The sequence below is a fragment of the Chenopodium album genome, chromosome 24 (genome assembly GCF_948465745.1).
Source record: "Chenopodium album chromosome 24, dcCheAlbu1.1, whole genome shotgun sequence".
Classification (NCBI taxonomy): Eukaryota; Viridiplantae; Streptophyta; class Magnoliopsida; order Caryophyllales; family Amaranthaceae; genus Chenopodium; species Chenopodium album.
The window spans coordinates 17,201,013-17,223,037 of NC_137857.1; the positions used below are offsets into that span (position 1 = coordinate 17,201,013).

At 34.4% G+C, this 22,025-nt stretch overlaps 1 protein-coding gene across 1 annotated transcript; it reads left to right on the top strand.

The window, feature by feature from the left end:
* The first annotated feature begins 239 nt into the window (after nucleotides 1-239).
* On the top strand, nucleotides 240-21,804 carry LOC145610085 (lecithin-cholesterol acyltransferase-like 4). The gene is made up of 11 exons (XM_081665349.1): nucleotides 240-687; nucleotides 6,622-6,713; nucleotides 9,601-9,719; nucleotides 11,309-11,444; nucleotides 11,534-11,585; nucleotides 15,457-15,557; nucleotides 19,228-19,410; nucleotides 19,508-19,665; nucleotides 19,808-19,862; nucleotides 20,823-20,876; nucleotides 21,144-21,804. Exons 1-11 carry the CDS (start codon nucleotides 444-446, stop codon nucleotides 21,471-21,473), a joined length of 1,524 nt encoding a protein of 507 aa, XP_081521475.1. The 5' UTR covers nucleotides 240-443; the 3' UTR covers nucleotides 21,474-21,804.
* Nucleotides 21,805-22,025: the final 221 nt, after the last annotated feature.

The window sequence follows — 22,025 nt, forward strand, 5'->3', positions numbered from 1 at the left end:
GTAACCAATATTATTAAACCCGACCTGTTGAATCAAGTCTGGTTTCCAATCTTCAAAATCCAATGATTCATGTCCCGGTCTCAACAAGTCCAGTCCAAGTCCGATCCGGTTTTGGACCGGTGTACAACCCTACTTACAACACTGCTAGCTCTTTCTCTCGTCAATCGTCATTGATTTTCTTCCTTATATCACCGAAAGATTTTTCTAACTTTTACATCTTTCCTTTCACAAAAAAAAAAAAAAAAAGAAAAAAATTTCTTGCTCTCTACTTTCTTTCTTTATCCTTTTTTTTTCTTTTATCCTACCTTAACTGTTTTTCCTTCGGTTGCTTCCGTCTGTAACCCAAAAACCTTTATTTCCTCCTGAATTCGGGATTCTGGAAGCATACTCAACCTGAAAAAAAAAGTCTTCCTCTCTCTTCAACCTTGATCGATCATACAACAATGGCGGTTTCTCTGGAAGAACTAGTCAAAGTGTTGGAGATTTGGCTAAAGCTTATCAAGAAGCCTCAAGAACAACAGTACGTGGACCCTAATCTAGATCCTGTTCTTTTGGTTCCTGGAATTGCTGGCTCTATTCTCGAAGCTGTTGATCAGAATGGCCACTCTGACCGCGTTTGGGTTCGAATTTTTGCTGCTGATTACATGTTTCGCACCAAGTTATGGTCTCGATTTGACCCTTCTACTGGTAATTGTATCTGGAATTTCACTCCTTTTTCTTTTTTTGATTTTAATTTTGTTTGGTTTGGTGGGTTGGATTTAATCAGGTATTAGTAAATTAGGGAAATTAAATTTTGGGGGAGTTTAATTGAAAAGAATTGAGGGATTGAATTAGAAATTGTGGTTTTTAATAATCGAAAATGGCTCAGTTAAGCAAGCAATCGTGCAATTGTTAGATTATACACACAAGAGCATGATGTTCAAGAAAGTGAATGTGAAGCTGACCAGTTTAGGATTAAGAAGCACATAAAGCAGCCTAGTTTATTGAAAGAGAAATTGTGGTTTTTAATCATTGAAAGTGGATAACTTAAGCAAGCAATCGAGCAATTGTTCGATTATACACATAAGAGCATGATGTTCAAAAAAGTGATTGTGAGCCTGAGCAATTTAGGATTGAGAAGCACCTTAAGCAGCCTATTTTCACGCTTGGTGATATTTTAGAGGTCGCTTTTGTTCGATTACGTGCTCTTTAGAACATCTGAGTCCAGGGATTGTGCATACAAGTTCGTTATTATATGGAAGTGCAGCCAGCGAGGGTTTGTGTGGATCATTTGCCAATTGTGGATGAAGGGGAGGGTGATGAAGGGGAGGGAAGAGAAAGGAAGGGGAGGGGAATAGGATGAGTTTTCCTTCCAAATCTCTCCATTGTTGGAGAGATAAATTTCTCACAAATTAATCCCGCCATTTCTGTCCCCTTCAATTCCCTTCATTCCTCATTTGTTATCCAAATGAAGGATACTCCATCCCTCCATTTCTCTTCCCTCCCTTTCCCTCCATTTCCTTTAATCCAAACATAGGGTTAGTGTGAATCATTTGCCAATATATATTGGTGATGATCTCCTTTCATGGTAGTGACTGATGCAGTAGTTTGTACAAAACCGTTGTAGTTATTTTCCACCCAAAAGGCTTGAATCATCCTTTGACTTATTAGCTATATTAGATGGTTACAACTTATCATTGGAGCCAAGATGAGTTTGGATTTGAGGTCATTGGTTTTCTGACTGGAGGAGTTTGCTGCATCAATTTCACTTACCGGGAGTGGTTTCAGCTATTTCAATATAGATACTATGAGGATGCCTGGATATTATGTGGAAAGTTATATTATGGTGACAAAATTGGAATGATTTGGCACAAAATAAGCAGCCTTATATACAATCTGTAGAAGCTTTGGAATTTATCATATAGTTTGTTTTTTTGGGGAAATTCTCAGTTGTAAATTGGTAGCATAAGAATAGTAAAAACTTCAATCTCATTAGCAGTCTTGAGGTATTAATTTTTCTATTTCATGACATTCAAGATGATTTTTAATTGAAATATCTGTTAAATCTTACCTTTGTCAACATGATTCCCCTATTTTATTGCAAAAAGAAAAAAAAGGAAAAAAAAAAGACTAGGCTGCCCTTTCACCATATCTACCATCTGCTTTGTCCATCTCTTTATCAATCATGAAATCATGTCGGCTGTGAAATTGGAGGTAGTTGCCTTGAATCCATCCCTGGTCCTAATCATGACAATCAACCCTTCTTTATAGATTTTCAATTTATTTAGTTCTATACCTTATAAACAACAACGACCAAACAAAGTCTTAGTCCCAAAATGATTTGGGATCGGCTAACATGAATTGTCATAAGAAACCCTATGACATAAAGAAAGGGACATAACAAGATAATAATTTCAAAGAGTTTGAAAAAGGTGAGTAAAGTTAGTGAACAAAAGAGTATTTAAGAAAATTTTAGGGAGTTTTAAAGGAGAACTAAGAATAAAACCGAAGAAAGCATTATAAAGGTTAATACAGTTGGAGTAAAAAACATAAAGGTTTTGAGAAAACTTTAGCAAAGGAATACAATACAATTCATAAAACTGTAGTGGGGTAAAATAGTAAAATTATATACGAAAATAAATTTAGAAAGTATATACATAATCACGACACGTCGTTGACATGAATTTTCTCCCTCCACACCGCCCTATCCAACACCAAATTTTCCTCAATCCCCAAAGCACTCATGTCACTGTCAATCACCCTCTTCCAAGTTTTCTTAGGTCTTCTCCTACATCTCGCTATTCCAGCACTTTGTAATTCTTCAAGCTCCTTACCGGAGTGTCATTTTGTTACTATTTCTTATCATTCTCTAAATTTCAATACTGAGAGATTCTCCATATACATATGAGAAGTTTTTTCCATTGATTAGTTCACAAGAATATCCACCAATTACAATCACTTTCACTGCTGAATTTCTGCCATTAAGCACTAGCTAAAACAGTTATTTATCTTTTAGATTCACTGCCCGAATTATCTCTTTCCAGTTCGTTGTTTGATTTACTTAGGTATTTCTAGATTTTCTACTATGGCTGCTCTTTAATAATGGGGGTAATTGATGAAAGGTAAAATGAATCATCTTTCCTTATTTTGATGGTGTGAAATTGGAGGTGGGCAGTTACAATTGTGTGTAGGCAGAGCTGATGATGGTTGGTGGTAGAGTCGTGCTACTGTTGGGGCTGATGAAGGGGAATTGTGGAGATGAGTGAAAAAGATGTTGAAAGGGCAGCATATCTTCCAAGTGAAAGGGAACCATGGTTGAAAAGGGTTGCTGCTAAAATTTTACGGATATGTTAATTTAATGCATCATTAATGTCTCGTGAAAGCAAATAAGTAACAAAGGGCTATCAGTGATATTTCAATTTTCTTTTAGCTACCAAACTCTTCGTATAAGGTACAAATATTAGGACCCACCAACGAAAATTTCCCTATTATTCTTTTCTTTTCAATCAAAAAGCATGGGAAACCATGGAGCCTTGGAGAGGTTAAAAAGTTAGTGAATTTTTGTGTTTATAGGTAGATTCTCATAGCTGGTGGGATTTTTGGTTGTATTCAATAACAACGCTTGAAAAAGTATAACGGTTCTTTTTAAATTTTTTTATTAGGAGTCTTTTTATCAAAAAGTATAGCTGGTGGGATTTTATCAGGAGTCTTTTTATGTATATGGATTTGAAGGCTATAAAAAAGCATATATAACTTTTAATCTATGCAAGTTATTGTCAAGAAAAAGAATATGATGTATTTTTTTTTGGTTTCTATCATTACAAAGTTTGTAAAGAAATATCATAAATAGTATCAGTTCTATGATTATACTCTTATCTAGCTTTATTCGACTAATTCTGACTTAACTAACCTATTAATCCTTGATTAACCTTATTAAACCCATGGCACATATATCAAGGTGTTTCTTGGCATGCATAATGAGGTGTATGTGGTAATAAATCTTGGCATGCGAAATGAGGCATTTGTGGTAATAGTTTGCCTTTGACCTCAACTCGGATTTTTAAGGGCCAAAATGACCCCTAAAATCTCGCCATAGAATTTTCTTCGCATGCAAGTGGAGATGATTTTCGAGCACGCAAGCCAAGAAATTATGATTTTTGTCTTCCCAACCGTGACCTCATATTTGATTCTTAAGGGCCAAAATAAGCTTAAAACCTTAACCGATCAATTTACCCTACTTGAAAATAGAGGCACACAACCCGAGGCGTTTCTTGACACGCAATCTAAGCCATTCTAGTAGGTTTTTGCCAATTATGACCTTGATTTGGATTCTTAAGGGCCAAATGATCCTCAGAACCTTAAGCGAGCGATTTTATTAGCACATAATTTAAGACTATTTTTAAACACGTAGACTGAGGCATTGATTATTACAGAAAGTAAAATTAATTTAGTCAGAACTAATCGAATATAGAAAGATTAGTAAACAATAATAAAAGTAGGGAAATTTTCACATTTGCTACTAGTGAAAGCACCCTGCTTCACCTTTATTACCGCTTTAATTTTTTTTATATTATTTTACTACCACCCAAATCCCAAAATTTCCGTTAGTAGAGCCCAACCAACGTCTAACCACCTCACCACCACCACTCCATCTTCAACCACCCTCATTGCCACCATCCAACCTCCATTTCCCATCAACGCCCGCGCCCAAAGAAGCCCACGACAGCCGCGAACTCCACCAGCACCCCACGGCAGCCGCGAACTCCACCGGTAGTCCCTTTCCGCCGCGAACTCCACCGGTAGCCCCTTTCCGCCGTGAACTCCACCAGCAACCCCGATCCCAGCCCCGTTCCCATGCCCCCCCTCTCCTTCACCAAAAAACCGACTTTGAACCTAAACACCATCCTTAAAAGTTAAAACCGCCCTAAACGGGTTTTAGGGTTTTGTTTTTAGGGTAGTGTTGGTTGCGATTGACCGCAATTGCCACCCTTAAACCGCCGTAGACGACCCCACAATTCTCTCTTTCCTCTGATCTCCCACTGTTTTAGGGTGGTTATTGCGATTGGCCGCAATTGTCGTTGCTGCTGCCGCGAATGGACGCGTTTGGTGACGGTGGTTGCCTGGTTGGTCGCATTTGGCCGCTGCTGCTGTGGTTAATTGCTTTGCTCCTGTCGCGCTTTGTTGCTGCCTCGATTTGCTGCTGCCGCAAATTGCTGCGGTGGTTTAGTGCGTGGTGGTGAGACAAGGGAGGTGTGGTTTGTGGGTGGTGGTGTTCTGGGTATAGGGCTTTCGGTGGTGGTGGTCTGTGTTTGGGGGTTAGGGTGGTGTCGTGGTGGTGGTATGGGGAGTTGCCGAGTTTGGGGGTTACGGTGATGTTGGTGGTGGTGGTCTAGGGTTCGGGGAACGTTTGGGCGCCGGAGGGGGGGGGGAATGTGGTTGTGTTGGTGGTTTCGGTGGCTTGTGGTTTTTTTTAAGTTTTTTTTATTTTTTTATTTTTTTTTATCTTTTAAAATAAATTAAATTATTATTTAATAAAACATTGGGCTCATTTAATGAAACCTTAACGGATTCCGTTAAGTGGTAGTGATTTTTAACAAAGTCTGATTTATGTGGTAGTAAAATAAAATAAAAAATTAAAGCGGTAGTAAATGTGTGGCAGGGTGCTTTTGCTGGTAGCAAATGTGAAAATTTTGTAAAAGTAATACTATTTAGGAGTTTTAAGAAAAACATTTGCTACCAATGAAATGTGCAATAGTATATTGCTACCAATGAGGAAAATCTCTATTTTTTTAAACTTTAAGAATCCTTCGTCAATTATTGTGTTTATATGAAATTTAGAACCCTTAGGTTTTAGCAAGCTTCACCCCTTTGTTATCTCCTAAGGGGTTTAAATCAGATCTTAAAGCTTTGTGGCCTTCATTCACCAAATACTCAAGATTTAGGAAGGGTTGACGATAAACGCTTTTGCTTCACAAATTATTCAATTTATCCTCACTTAGAATTGGGTTCCAGACTCGTAAATCTGTTCTATGTTAAACTTACTATCCTAATACAAGAACAAATATTAGAACGTCTAAATTTAAAAAGCTTAAAGTTAAGAATAAACTCAAAAACAATAGTAATGCCTAAAGAAAACTGAATTTCAGCAAAAATGATTGTATGCCTAAACAAATTTTGAAATCAAAGACATATTCGAAGCAGAATTCAAGATTTACTAGGATTCTTATTGCTAAATCAAATCTGTAAAGTTAAAGAATCCTAACTCCTAAGGTGTTAAATCATGAAAATCCTATTCTAATATTTTCGAGGAGAGTGTGTATGGGAAAGAGCTGTTTTTTAACCTTGCAATTCACTCCAGGGGGTGTGCAATATGAAGGGGTTGACATATTTTTTTGCAGAACAAATTTTATATCCCAAAACAGATGGGCATTGGATCTTTCAATTTACCTTTAGGCGAAATGATACTGTCCTTCACAACTGTTATAGTATTAACTCAAATCCATTGTAATTGACAATTATGCTCTACCAGGGCATATATATATTATTTCGTTGTGGACTGTAATGTTATACTATGATTCCATTTGTTGCAACTTTCAGTTCTCAGATCAGCATTCCCAATATTTTTTTGTCCTTTTAATGCAGGTAAAACGCTGTCTTTAGATCCTAATACAACCATTAGAGTCCCTGAAGATCGAGATGGACTGTATGCAATTGATGTCCTTGACCCTGATCTGGTAAATTATGTCTCTCTTTTGGAAGTCTACATTTATATAAAGAGTGCAAAATCATTATTCTGAAACATAATTTACCATCATTCTTTAAATGTTTACTTGTAAAAATTTTATGATCAAGCTATGCAAGCTACAAGCTTGATCTTCTAAGCTACTGTTTCATCTAAAATGAACTATGTAGATATGCAAGTGTGCAAAATGATATGACATTGAGGAAGGTTTACTAGACAAAAACACTTCTAGTCAATGACCCTGCATGTGCTATTATCATATCTTTTTACTTGCAACCGTTTTGTAGGTTATATGTTCAGAATCTTCTACATTTGGCTTGTTAGTTACTGGTGCTCTCCATTCTTCAAGAATTGGTAGCCATGATGAATTGTGGCAAGCTGCCTAAATTTTGTCAGCATAAATTTGTCTTTATGATAACTGGCAACTTTTATACTTCCTCCGTTAACTATTATTTGCAACAATAGGGGTGTTTGCGGACTCCTAGGCAAAATCTGTTTGTGAGTATAAAATGGAGTGAGAAAAAGTTGGGTGCATGTGATGAGGAGAGAGATAGAGAGAAATGATAATCTAAAAAGGAAAGAAAACATTTGTTGCACATAATAGTTAGCATCCATTAATAGTATATGTTGCAAATAATTGTTAACGGAGGAAGTATTTGTGAAGTAGGCGGCTGCAGGGCTGGGTGATGGGTTGTATTTCAGAGAAGAAATTTCCAACTAAACAAAAGAAGATTAACTTTTGTAAGCCTTCAAAAAAAGTAATTTTTACCAAAATCTGGACAAAGATTATGTTTCTGTTTATTCAACTGGGCCAAACTCAGCATTGATTCAGATGTTTAGTGTCATCACTTGATTAGCTGGTTGAAGCTCATCTACTGCTAATTTCATTTTTTTTTTTTATTATTTTTATTTTATGTCTCTTTGCTTCTATCTAGAGTAAGCTAGCAGCTGGCCTCAAAAAAGAAAGCGAAAAGTTTGGCAAAGTGTTCCTCTTAGCCAGATTTGGGTTGAGCTTAAAGCAAATTGGGTGATGCTTTTTAAAAAAAAGTAATTTAACTATGGATAACTAAAGTCTGTATTAGTAGTAAACCAAGGATGGTTCAAACATATACATATACAAAGTAGGGCTAAGAACAAAACAGCTCTTGTCACACTGAAATATCACGAAACTATTTTGCAAAATCATAAAATGTCAAGCAATTTTCAAATCTGTTGCTTGACTGTTGCTGTACAAAAGCCTCAAATATCTAAATGTGAAATCGTGTTGAGGGTAAGCAATACCATCAAAAAATTATGTGGGCTGCTTTGTTCACATGTCATTGCACTATAGATATTCATTACAGTGGCATTGCTTTTGTATTTCTGGAGGCTGGGTGGAGGAAGAGGGGTAAAGGGGGGATGCGATGACTGTACACCAAATTCTGAGTGTATCATCCGTCTTTGGGAGTAGCTTCTCTCTGTAAGGAATAGAGTCAGAATTATATGGCCTTACCCAATTGATGTTGATGCTTATGACTCTTCTTGATACAGAAAACAAAAGAAAAGAAATATTGTTGGGCAAAGGTGGTGGTACTTTTTGAAGTGGATCTGTAGAAATAAAAGGATGGCTAAATCTTGAGAGGTTAAAAACAGTAATAGGATCTGAAGGCAAAGAATAACAACAGGAGCTGGCTAAAAGGACAGTAGGTAAATTGAAACTTGTGGATAAGCAGTGAAATGAAGCAAATATACTGGCAACAAAAGCCCTGATCAATTGTAGCAATAAAATATTAAGAGCCTTGTCTTTTCCTTATAGTAACCTTGTGGATTTCAACCTCATCTTTAATTACTGACCATTGTTTGTAGGTTTGGATATTTCAACTTTGTATAGATCTTAGGTGCTGTTTGGTACATATATATCAGAGAAGGGGAAAAGCGAAAGGGAATCAACTTAAGGGAATAAGGAGATTGGAAACAAGGAAGGAACTTAAATATTTTTGTTTGGTTAAAGTGGGAGATGGAATTTTGATTCTCATTTTAGTGTTTGGTCATGTAGCAAAAGAGAGCTCATTTTTTCCTATTGCCACAAATAGTGAAAAAGCCATCCAACATATCTCATTTTCTCCGCCTTCTTCCCTTCACCAGATATTCTCCCTCTTCAATTTCGAGCAACCTTTACCATCTAAAGTTGTATCATCCTTTGTTTTTGCAGTTTTTACGTATTATAATCAATCATCTCTCTTATTTCTTCTCATTTCATCTTTAAATTCAGTCCAAACTCAGTATCCTTCTATATGTTATTCTTATATTTTTTCAATGTCATTATGTCCAAGGCAGTGAGTTTTCTCAAGGGCAATATGGACAACTTGTAAGTTTTTCGAATCGAATTTAGAAAGTGGACTGTTATTTTGGGGCAATCATAAAGAGGAATGTTAATTATATAGGGACAGAGGGAGTTATTTCTGTATTTTTTTTTTAAAAAGTAGTATGTAAGTTGCTGAGGAGTGTTACAGTTAAGGTCTCAATCTATGTTTGAGCTCAGGTTTCAGTTTACTCTGGGTTTGAATTAGTTATAGTCTTGATCACAGTTAGAACTGCATCACAGAAGCCTACTTTTCTGTAATTGCACATAAAAGGTCATAATTGTTTTTCTATTATTTTAACTTGTTTAAAACAGCCATATTGGCTCTTTATTGACTGTATAATCTGTACTGCTGATATATATTACAGACCTGTACAACTCAAGAATCAATGGTCTGGTCTTAAAATTAGATACGTATCAGTTGATACATTACATTGACTGAGATTAAAATTCATAATATATGCATTTGTGCATTATTTTCTTCCCATCAATTGTATCCTTCATAAAAAACACAGTTACAAAAATTTTTGGCATGCAGATTCTTGGAAGGGAATGTGTTTACTATTTTCATGAGATGATAACACAAATGATCAAGTGGGGGTTTCAAGAAGGAAAAACACTGTTTGGTTTTGGATATGATTTTCGGCAAAGTAATAGGTATGTTCTATGCTCTAATATTGATGAGCCGATAATTATGTGTGCCTGATTTTGTTTCTTGTAGCTGTTGAGTCCTATTTCTACAAGTGTGTTTATATATATATATATATATATATATATATATATATATGCTTCCTCCGTTTTCTTTTAGATGCAACACACCCTTTAGCGCTATAATTAAGAAAGGTGGGGTTTACATGATATAATAAACTTTAAAATAGGATGAGTGGTTGTTAGGAGTGTAATTTAGTGGGCCATGTGCTTTAATTAAGGGATATAATATAGTTTTTCCCTAAAGTAACTTTCCTTTTATAGTGTGTTGCAAGTATTGTGACATTTATATATATATATATATATATATATATATATATATATATATATATATATATATAGGGGAGGGATCCGGTGAGAATAGGCCCATATGTGAGAATTTGTACTTATATGAGAACTAATCTTAAATTTAGAACATGTGAGTACAAATTTAGAACATACGGGTAAAAATTTAGAACATGTGACTTAAATTAAAATTTAGAACATGTGACTTAAATTAAAATTTAGAACATATGAGTAATAATTTAGAACATCAGTGTGAGTAATATATTTAGAACATCTGATTTAAGAATTAGAACAAGTGATTAAATATTTATAAAATTTGCTTTATGAAATTTTAAACATGAGTAAAATTTAGAACATCAGATTTAAGATTATGAACATGTGAATAAAAATTTAGAACATATTGATATAGAATATAGAACGTGTGAGTAAAAAATTTAGAATATACGAGTAAAAAAAAGTAGAACATACGCTTTAAAATCTGGATAATTAAAAATCTTAGAACACACGTTTTAAAATTTAGAACATATAAGTTAAAATTTCTGAACAAGTTTTTTAAAATTGATGATATCAAACTTAACTAATTTATGGTTTTGAACATGTGAGTACTAAATTAGAACATTTGATTTAATTTAGAACACCTAAGGAAAAGTTTAGAATATCAGATTTAAAATTTAGAACATAAGAGTTAAAATTTAGAACATAAAGACTGTTCTCACATAAGAAAAATTCTCACGAGAGCCTCCCCCTATATATATATATATATATATATATATATATATATATATATATATATATATATATATATATATATATATATATATATATATATATATTTTAAAACTATATATATGTATTTTTTTTATTATTATCCTTCCCTGGAGTGAATTGGATGATTAGTTATGCTTTCACAATTTGCATTTAATTCTTCTTATAACTGTTTTGTCTAATGTGACTAGACATCATGACATGTCACTTGCACTCTTGCAGGTCTTTTATCTTTTAAAGTTATCTTTCACTTACATTTTAGGGTTTCTACTGTTTTAATTTTTTAATGGGATTGTTTTGATCCAATTGTCGTTTAGTTTGGTCTACTGCAAATGTATATTCTTATGCTGATGACATGTTTGTTTAATTTCAAGAGTGCAGCTGTTGTATTCAATTCAAGGCAACATCTTTTTGCTGACCTATTATATTTTTTACCCAGTATTTGACAGATTTTCTTTCCCCTTTTGGTTATATTTCCACTGCATCAGGTTACAAGAAGTAATGGAGCGATTTGCTGCAAAATTGGAATCAATTTTCACCGCATCAGGTGGAAAGAGGATAAACATAATTAGTCATTCTATGGGTGGTATTCTTGTTAAATGTTTCATGTCTCTTCATAGCGATGTGAGCACTCTTACTTTATCTGGATCTGTTGTAAATATAATTGTCTTAATGTTTTTTTAATTGAAGAGATTTTTTGTACATTCTTGTAGCTGTTTGAGAAGTATGTTAAGAACTGGATTGCAATTGCTGCTCCATTTCAAGGTAAGTGTTCATTGGCCATGGTTGACTAGCTTATTACTATTGTACACTTAAATCTTGTTATAAGAAATTGAATTGGTCCCTTCCACCTCTCTTTCAATTTTCATTCAAATTGTAAATGTAATACTTGCAATGTGTGTGTGTGTGTGTTTTTTTTTTATTTTTAATTTATTTTTTTTTTATTTTTTTTTATAAAAAAAAAATTTTATTTATTTATTTATTTATTATTATAAAAAAAATATTTTTTTTTATTTATGCTTTATGTTTCTCGAGCATTCGAAAAATATTAGTTGGAGACAACTTCTTACATTCCTTGTGGTGGATTAGAGAGAAACAAAATTGTATGTATGAATTCGCCAAAGGAGCACCTTCTCATCTCAAACGCAAGAGATGTGACCAGTAACTGTATTTATACCATGGTGCAAAAATGCATCTGTGTCATTTTTGCAGGGCTATATCATAAAAGATTTGACTGAATCAAAACCATCTGGTTTAGTTTAATGAAATGTGATCTTGTTGAAGCTCTGAATCCAACATTGCAAGCCTAATTCACCCCGTAAATCATCTTGTTTTTCTATTTCTTTTTTTTTTGGTGTGTGTGTGTGTGTGTGTGGAGGGGGGGGGGGGGGGTGGGGTCGAGAATTTATGAACTGGTACGAGCTGTAAGGTAGACACATCGTCTGTCATGTTCAGTTTATACTTCATCAGAACTATTTTATCTACACAAATTGCTTTCATTAACAATATATATATTGAAGAGCGCTTAAGCCCAAGTGACTAATGCTTGAATTTGGGCTGTTTGGTGATGAAAACAAATCCTTATAATTGGTAGCATCATGGGCTGTAGGCTCTTTGATCAGCTGGTAGCCACTTGCTAGGCATAAAGTTCTATACTTGACAATGATATCGTGGGATTATTATAATGCATTCAGTCTTTGGCATGTAATTAATGCTTTTTGCATTTTGTGATGTGACTTTACGCTGTCTATGCTATTTTTTTTTCTTTTTTTTTCAGCCATATACCATCTTTTGACATGACAAATGTCATCTTGATTTTTTCTGGAAATGTTCAGTAATTTAATCTAGAAAAAGTAAGATATGTTGGAGAATAAAGCTATGTTACTCGGATTCTTCATTTCACCTCACGTACCCGTGTCGGACCCTCGACACTTGGACATGGGTATGACACCGGACACTTCACTTTTAGTTCAAAATCATGGAAAATTTTCAAAAAAAAAGCCGAGTCGGACACTTAGACACATACCCGTGTCGGACATGGGTAAGTCCAAGTAACATAGGGATAAAGAGTAGAGTGATGTAGAAGTTGGGCGTTTCTATTAAATTTGTATTTGTATGTATGATGGGAATCAAAACTTGGCTATTCCGTTCTATAACGGCCGCTTTGTGATGGTTTTGGGCCTGTTTTGAGAAAAGTTTTATATATAATGGTTAATGCTGCATTAAAAATCACACCAACTCGCCGCGATGGCAGTTGCGTGACGGTAGAATGGCACTCTATAATCGTTGAATAAATGTAGCGGCCATTAAGTTTTAGTTAGAAGAAATAGTATATTATTGAACTTAATTTTCAGATCTAAGGTTCGAAAGTAAAACCCTAGATTGTTTAATTAAACAAAACCCATCATAAAAGGGAAGACAGATATTGGGGGTTTTAGCTGTCAAGTTCAGGTATACTAAAAGCAGTTTGTACATCGGCCAATTTTCATTTCCGGCTACTCTAGCGGCTGCTCTTGGCTTGTATGCTCTTTTCTACCTTTTTTTCTTTTTTCTTTCTGTCATCACGTGGCTTTCTCTCTCTTTTCTCCCATTTTTTTTAATTATTATATTTTTTTTGGAAAAATTGTAAAAAACCACGTTTTATAACATCTTTTTTTTTGTGAAAAAACACCTTATAAAATTTTTCTTTTGAAAGCACACCGAAAACCACTTCTTTTTTGCGAAATAACACCTTAACCCACTGTTTGACTTGGTTTTCCAGCGTTGACTTTGCACGTGTGGGTCATGTGATCTCATAAAACCACCTTCCTTTATATTTTTCCCCTTTTCCTCACCGCCACCACCACCTCATTGCCACCCCCACCAACACCATCTCGTCGCCACCACCAATTCACTACCACCCTCACCAATACCATATCACCCAATAAAGCTACTCCCATATGAAAATTCCAGCCTTGTTAATTCACCCCATCCACCCAAAAACCCCACCCTCTTTCTCCATTGAAGCCCAATATTGCAAGCACATGCAAAAAAATATATTTATAAAAAATTTTGAATCAAAGACTACATTGGAGGGCATCTTAAACACATTGGCCCCTCGAAATTACTCCTAATTCCATCACTGATGGGCGAAAATAGTAACCCTAATATTCAATTACAAACCCTAATTTATGAAAATTCGAAAACCCAACATAATTTACAAGAAATTTTAGTAATTAGAACAACTTACTTTACTTGAAATTAGTTTAATTGCAGCAATTCACGCTTAAATATGGAGTTTCCTTCATCAATGGTGAGTAATTGGGACTTTATTGGAGAAGAAGGGAGGAGAGAGATATTGGAGAAATGGAGGGTTTATTGAAGGGAAAAAAAGGGAACTCACCGAAACATGTGCTTCTAACGTGCAAGTCAATTCCTGAAAACCAAGTCAAAGGACAGAAACCAAGGCAAGGTGTTAATTCGCAAAAAAATAAAGTGGTATTAGGTGTGCTTTTACAAAATACAAAATAAAATTATTAGGTGTTTTTTTTTTACAAAAAAGTTGTTATAAAAGGTGGTTTTTTTTGCTATTTTTCCTATTTCTTTTATAAATTTTTTGGTTTGAGGCTGTGGGTTTTTTTACGTCTTTTCATCTGTTTGGGCCATAGGTATACTGTACTAACTGTAGCTCTTTTTAGTTTGAGCATAGCAAAATTTGTAAGTAATCATCTTCTAATAATATAACAATATGCACAATATATATCTACTATGTACTGAAAGTAAAATAATGCTATGTACTGAAAGTCTGAAACTCTCAATAATAATATAAAATTACTTTATAAATATTGTATCTTGTATCTTGTGCTGTATTTGAAAGTAGTATTGGCAGTAACATTATAAAAATACAAAAAACATGAATCTCAAAAATTGACTTATGTGAAATGTTTTAAAATAACATGCCGTGAAGTCCGCAATCTGTTCTATGTAACAGTTGCAAGTAGCTCTCGTAACAACGCAAACTTGACAACTTTTTTTTTTTTTTCCCCCCATGGTATATGTGACAAAACTGCACCTCTATGTAATTAAAAAGAAAGGTTTCTACCATAATGGGAGGCCCTATATGATCCTGAAGCTTAGAGAAAATATAGGACCATCAGAAGAAACTTTTAGGACATATGACAAAGGAAGTGTAATTTAGCAGTTTTGGTAATTCCCTAATTCGTTTTTACAAATAAAGGTTGATCTTCTAATTACACAGAAGGAAAAAGATTTTCATACACATGAGAGCAATTTCCAAGACTTTATTTGATTTTCACTATTCCAAGTAAACTCAAAGTGTTTTTTTTCCCTAGCTATTGAAGAACTTGTAAGACAAAATCCTGATGCTCACATTCTAAGGCAGCAGCTTTGGACCCTTTGGTTATCAACTTATCATCTTGATACACTGCTTTTGTATTGTAGCATAATCTGTTTTGTCAATTCTGAAGAGGCCCAGGAATTCGAATGTTTTAATAATTCCAACACAATTTGTCAAGCTGAAACTTTAATATTGTTCCTTGTCATACTCATCTGCAATGTTGAATATTTTATCATTTATGCTCAGTATGTCATGCAGAAGCGGAACAGAAAAGATAACATAACTGCTTTGAAATGGCAGGTGCTCCTGGATATGTTACTTCCACGATGTTAAATGGCTGCTCATTTGTTGATGGATGGGAACAAAACTTCTTTATATCAAAATGGAGCATGCACCAGCTGGTATGTGGCTTACTTTCTTTCTTTTAGCATGCTGAAGATTAGTATTAAGCATTTTAAGCAGGCAGTTGCAGCAGCATTAGATTTGTCTTGAAATTTTATTTGGAAATTTCTATACCATTAATTCCAAGTTTAGGTATTTTGACATCTTAATTTAAACTTTAATACGAAGTATATTCCTAAGAAATCCAAGTGTGGGGGTATCCTTCCCAAGTATTGGTGACTTGTAACCTGTAAAACATTTCAAATTTCTCTTGGTCATTTTTTTAAATGTAAATTCCCCTTTTCCTCCACTCTCTTCCTCCACAAAACCTCTCGTTTATACTTCCTCCGTTCTATTAATATTGCAACAAGGAGGAAATTACGCATCCCAAAGCACATTTTATATGCTAAATATCTATAATTGTGTAGAGTAATAAAAGTTGATATTGCGAAAGTATTTTATGAGACGAATGCAACAAGATCCCACATGACTATGTTTTTCTTAACGTATAAATCATATTATATGGTCAAACAAGAGTGATGAATATTGCAAAAAGTCCATTGTTGCAATATTAATAGAACGGAGAAAGTATTATAATAATTGTTGAGGTATGGATTCAAAATCCCCGTGAAAATTTGAAACTGGGATGGATTCTATATCCAATCCTACTGCCTCGTTCTCTTTTGGAGTAAATGTCAGATGATTTATTACAACTATTTATTAAATGTAATTTACTCCCCTTTAATCTCAAAAGTTCGACTCACTTGAAGACTATTTTATATAATTTTTTGGAAAAAATTGGGTGTAGGAAAAGGTAAGTAAAATAAGAGAGATGAAGTAAAAGATGGGTGGATTCATTATAAAGTTAAAGTGAGTGAGTTTAAAGGTGTAAATGGAGTGGGGTAAAAGGGTAATGTAGTAAAGGGGTTTACAAAAAATGGAATAAAGTATAAGTGAGCGGAACTTGCGAAAACTTCCTAGTACGAAGTTGAAATTTTGGAATGAGGGACTATATCTCGACCTTAATTTAATTTGATTCTATTTTTGTGGTTGCAAGTGTGATCTGTATCCCACATTTGTATCTCATCAATGTCCAACTAAAATCAAACATATTACTTTATGTAATATACCAATCTCTATTACATATAATTGCAACAAAGGAGTATTATTTGTGTGACATAAAATATTCCTTTGTTGTAATTAATATGTTTCGGAGGTAGTAATAACTATTATCATATTATAACCAAGGTCAATTAGTTAAACTTAAAATCTTTTCCCTAGATCAAATTAGTAACAACTTAATTATATGAAAAATAAAAATTATATATTATAAAAAAAATGGCATCTCTTAGACCATTAGCATTTCTACCTTAAGAATAAGCAAAAAAACAAAAAAAAAAAAAAAAAAGAAAAAAAAAGAAAAAAAAGGGTTGTGGCTACCACTATCAACACTCATGGATTTCATAGAAGAGATATCAACCCTTGATTTCGTTGCCCAATTTAATCTATTCAATAAGCAAAAAATATTGAAATTATCCATCAAAGAAATTGAAAATAAATACAAGTCAATAGCTAGTAAGAAACCAGAATAGATTCTTAGGACTTAGGAGAGAAAAAAGAGAGGGGAGTGTCTGAAATCTCTAAATTTTATGTTGGGCTGGAGAGCACTAGCAGATAGGGTGCAGACTCCAAATAAGGTAACCTAACACCCATTTGATTTGTTGTGCTTTCTTTGCATATTGTATCTTGATTGTCTATAAAAACAAAGAAGACCCTCAATATTGTTCTAACTATTGAGGGATAAAGCTTATGAGACACACTATGAAGTTGTGGGAAAGGGTGAAAGAAGATAGGTTTAGGAAATGCAAATTTATTTCGGATAACCAATTTGGTTTTATGCCCGGAAGATCTACGATGGAAGCAATCCATTTGATATGAAAAATGATAAAAGTTTTATAGGGTAAAAAACAATCTCCATATGTTTTTTTTTTTATTTTTATTTTTTATTTTTTAAATTTTTATTATTATTATTTTTTTATTTAGAGAAGGCCTAGGATAAGGTGCCAAGAGAGGTATTTTGGTGGGCAATGTTGAAGAAAGGCATCCCGTGAAAGTATGTGAACCTGGTTAAGAATATGTATTGGGATTTGGATGTGTCAACAAATGTTAAGACACAAAATTTTTTTCTATTACAATTTGATTGTATCAAGAGTTTGCATTAAGCCTTTTTCTTTTTGCATCAGTTCTAGATTAAGTAACCATGCCAATTCAAGATGAGGTCCCATGGGTTTATGTTGTTTGCAAATGATATCGTTTTGGTGGATGAAACTAATGATGGGGTTAGTGCCAAATTGGAGCAATGGAAGCAATAGTTGGAATCTAGAGGGTTGAGGCTAAGTCAGAATAATACTTAATATTTGGTTTGCTGCTTTGGTACATAGAGGGAGATGAGTGATGATGTTGTGAGTTTGGATGGAAAGGATTTGATTATGAGTGAGTATTTTAAATATCTTAGGTCGAAATGGTGACATTGATTAAGATGTGGCTCATAGGATAAGTCGGGGTGTCTTAAATGGAGAGCGGCCTCGAAATTGATATGTTACCGAAGCATCCCTTTACAATTAAAGGCGAATTTCTACAAGACTGCTATAAGACTAGTGTTGCTTTATGGTACAGAAAGTTGGACTTCTAAAAAGGAGCACATTAAAAAGATGGAGGTTACGGAAATGCGCATGCCCGTTATATGCAAAATTACTTCATTCATTGACCTAAATTTACATGTTGGTTTCCTCAAAAAAAAAAAAAATTTTACACGTTGGTCACACTGATACACTTAAAAATTTTATTTGGTTACGGAAATGCGCATGTCAAGATTGATGTGCGGGTCTAAAAGATAGTATTAGAAATGAGTTATTCGCAAGAAAGCATGTTTTGCATGTATTGCAGATAAGCTAAGGGAAAATCATCTGCGTTGGTTCGGGCATGTAAGACAGAGCCCCCATGGTGCACCGGTACGAAGAGTGAAAGAGTGGGATCATTGAGAGCTTAAACGAGGTAGAGGGAGACCAAAAATGACTTGGTTGGAAAGAGTTAGGAAGGATATGATGCAAATGGATTTGCATGAGAATGAGGTATTTGATCGTAAAGAGAGGAGGAAAATTTTTGTGGATGATTGTACGGATCAATTACTATTGGTTCATGTAGCCGACCCCATTTTTGAGATTAATGCTATGATTAATTGATTTCTTTCTTCACCATCTGCTAAATCATTAGTTTTGGATGTTCAGGATTTCTGGCAGAAGTTGGGTTTTTATTTTTCTATGAGTTGAAGTGGGAACTATTCTTTTTTGCTATAATTAATAAGCAGCATATATGTGATCAGGATAAGGCAGAAGGCAAAAGCTGTGTGTGCGTGTGTGCATGCGTGCCTGTGTTGATAATAAACTCAATTGTTGATTGTTATTGACTAGTATTACTTTTATGTTTCAGTAAATGTACTTTTTAATTAAATTAATCTGATTCACGTCTTGTATTCTGTATTCCTTATTATATGGTATTAGCATGAATATTCTTTGTGGTTTTGATCCCTATTACTTGAATGTGATAATTGCAAATGTACCCGTGTTGCTAGGTGTTGTATTTCTCTGCTCTATTGTTTGATATTTGATGATTGTGGTTTTTAATTTTCAGCTTATTGAGTGTCCTTCTATTTATGAATTGATGGCTTGTCCCAATTTCCATTGGCAAAATCCTCCATACCTTGAGCTTTGGAGGGAAAAGCATGATGATGATGGGAATTCCCATATAAGGTTGGAATCATATACTCCGGAGGAAAGTATAACCATCTTTGAGAAGTCCCTTTCAAGCAATACGGTTAGTGGTGATTTTACTTCCATTTTTAATCTTATTATTATTTTAGCTCTACATATTTTTTCATCCAGTTAAATTTTCTGACTTCTTGTGCTATCAGGTCAACTATGTAGGTGGCAGTATGCCTCTTCCATTCAACTTGGATATACTAAGTTGGGCAAATGAAACTAGGGAGATACTATCTCGTGCAAAGGTTCCTCCTAAAGTTAAATTTTATAACATCTATGGAACCAGTCTTCAGACTCCTCACAGTGTTTGGTATGATAGATCAGTTCTTTTCTGTTCATACAACATGTGCCTCCATATAATAGGGCATATGATGTTTTACATTATTGGATTTGGCATTTCCTAGTCTTTCAATAATTCCAGTTGGTCTCATTATTTATTCGTTGTGCTGCAGTTATGGCAGTGAAGATTCACCAGTTATGGATTTGGAAGAGCTGAGATATTATCAGGTAGTCTTATATTACTATAGTGCTTATTATGTCTTTTTTGGAAGTTATACCCACTAAAATACAAATTGCATGCATGCCTAATACTGTATTATCTGCAATACTTACATTACTTCTGTTCGTTTGGCTGTGGGATAATACCTTTGGTCTCTATAGCAACTCTCTGGACACAGATCTAAGTTTGGAACAGTGGGTTTTATAAGCTCATTTTCAGAATGTTTCATGCACTGTAGTGTGTCACATTTGATGCGCCAATGTTAATGCAATAGTTAGGGTGCTACCCATATGAAAGAATACCTGTAACATGTCACTCCTTTTTGTACGTAGTAGAATATTCTTGTAAGTACTCAACTTACTTAGCCATTGATTGCGAGACCGGAGACCTTGAACAAAGGCCTTGTTAGAATACTAGATGAGCGCATGTACTAATTTTAATGCTTGATGTGCCTGGTTGTATCAGATATAAATGCTTTCTCTTTGATATTTAAGATTTTTCTTGTTCAGTGTTGTTATTGACTCTAGCAGATTCTCTAAATGAGTTATGTATTGGCATACCATTGAATAACAAATTAAGTTGTTTGGAGGATATTGTAATATGTTTTCCCTTGGTCCTTTCTGTTGACATTAGGAGCAATGAATGCATCAAGAAATGATGCAGCTTATATAAGGCCTCTTTGGGCAGTGGAAAACAACATGCTTTGGTGAATTGATTTTATTGTGTTGATACACTACATCTCTTTTGAAAAGACATCATTGTAAAAAAATTAAATTGTTTTTTTTTTTTTTTCTGCTATGGCATCTGACTTAAGAGATATCTGTTTGACTATTTCTGTCCATCTTCTGTTCTGTCCATCCATTCATTACTCTTTTTTGGCTTAAGTTTAGACGACTATGCTCATATGAGTAATGAATCTTCTAGTTTTATCACATATGATCTATCTGACTTGTTTTCTACTATTACAGGCCAAATTCACAAGTGTTGAAGGCGATGGGACTGTTCCAACAGAATCTGCAAAGGTATTTTGTTTTCATATTTATTGCTCCAAAATTCGCAGTTTTTCCATTAGATGATACTTTTGGCAGCAATCCTATATTATGATTTATTTAACGTTTGGAGGGTGTTTTACTTGTCCATGCCATGCACATATTTTTATGTTAACATGATATTTTTAGAGTGATTTGGTCTTGTACTTTTGCATACCTTTGTTGGTAGGTGATATTTTTAGTAGATATGTTTATGCTTTAGAACTTTAAACGTGTATCCTTTTGGTGCTGTTTTTCCAGGCTGATGGGCTCAATGCTGAAGCTAGGGTTGGAGTACCTGGTGAACACCGTGGCATCCTTTCGGATCATCATGTGTTCAGAATTTTGAAGCATTGGCTGAATGCTGGTGAACCTGATCCCTTCTATGATCCTCTGAATGATTATGTGATTCTGCCTACTGAATTTGAAATCGAAAGGGTTGTGGAGAAATGCCTCCATGTCACTACATTACAAGAAGAATGGGAAATTATACCAAAAGACTCAGATGTGATTGATGATAGTGTGGATGCTAATGAGCATCCTATAAGTATTATATCGGTTTCTGAGGTAGCAAGTCTCTCTGTGCAATGATAAGGCTCATGTCGCTGATCAGCCTTACAATTGAAGCCAATTAAGGTGATTGCGGTCAGCATGTTGCCGATCTTATGTGAAATGCCTTGTGCTGGCTTGCCTGTTCAAAATTGTGAAGATAATGTAGCAATGTGTACATATGTAAATAACTAAATATGATTGGACTTCAGTAGCTAGCTAACTGCTATGCTGAAAAGTTAAAAGTGTATTGATGTGTATAATGTAATTACGTAATAATGGATCGTCTTAAGTGTGAGAGAATAGACAAGCACTGATATGTTCCTGTAACGATAAATTACTCCTTATTTATTTAAGTATTATTTTTATTTTACGGCCTAAGGTGATTGTTTTTTTTTAGAAAAAAGTGGAAAGGTATACAGAAGTTAGGAAAGTCTTCTCTTAAGACTAACCCCTAACTTATCAGAAGTAATAAAAAAAAATTCACTACCTAAAAAGGGATATATATCGATGGGTTTGCATGTAATGACCCAAGGAAGTAACATTATCCGCCTTCTCTATAAATGTGCTTGGAGTCCACCCTGCGGAAATGAC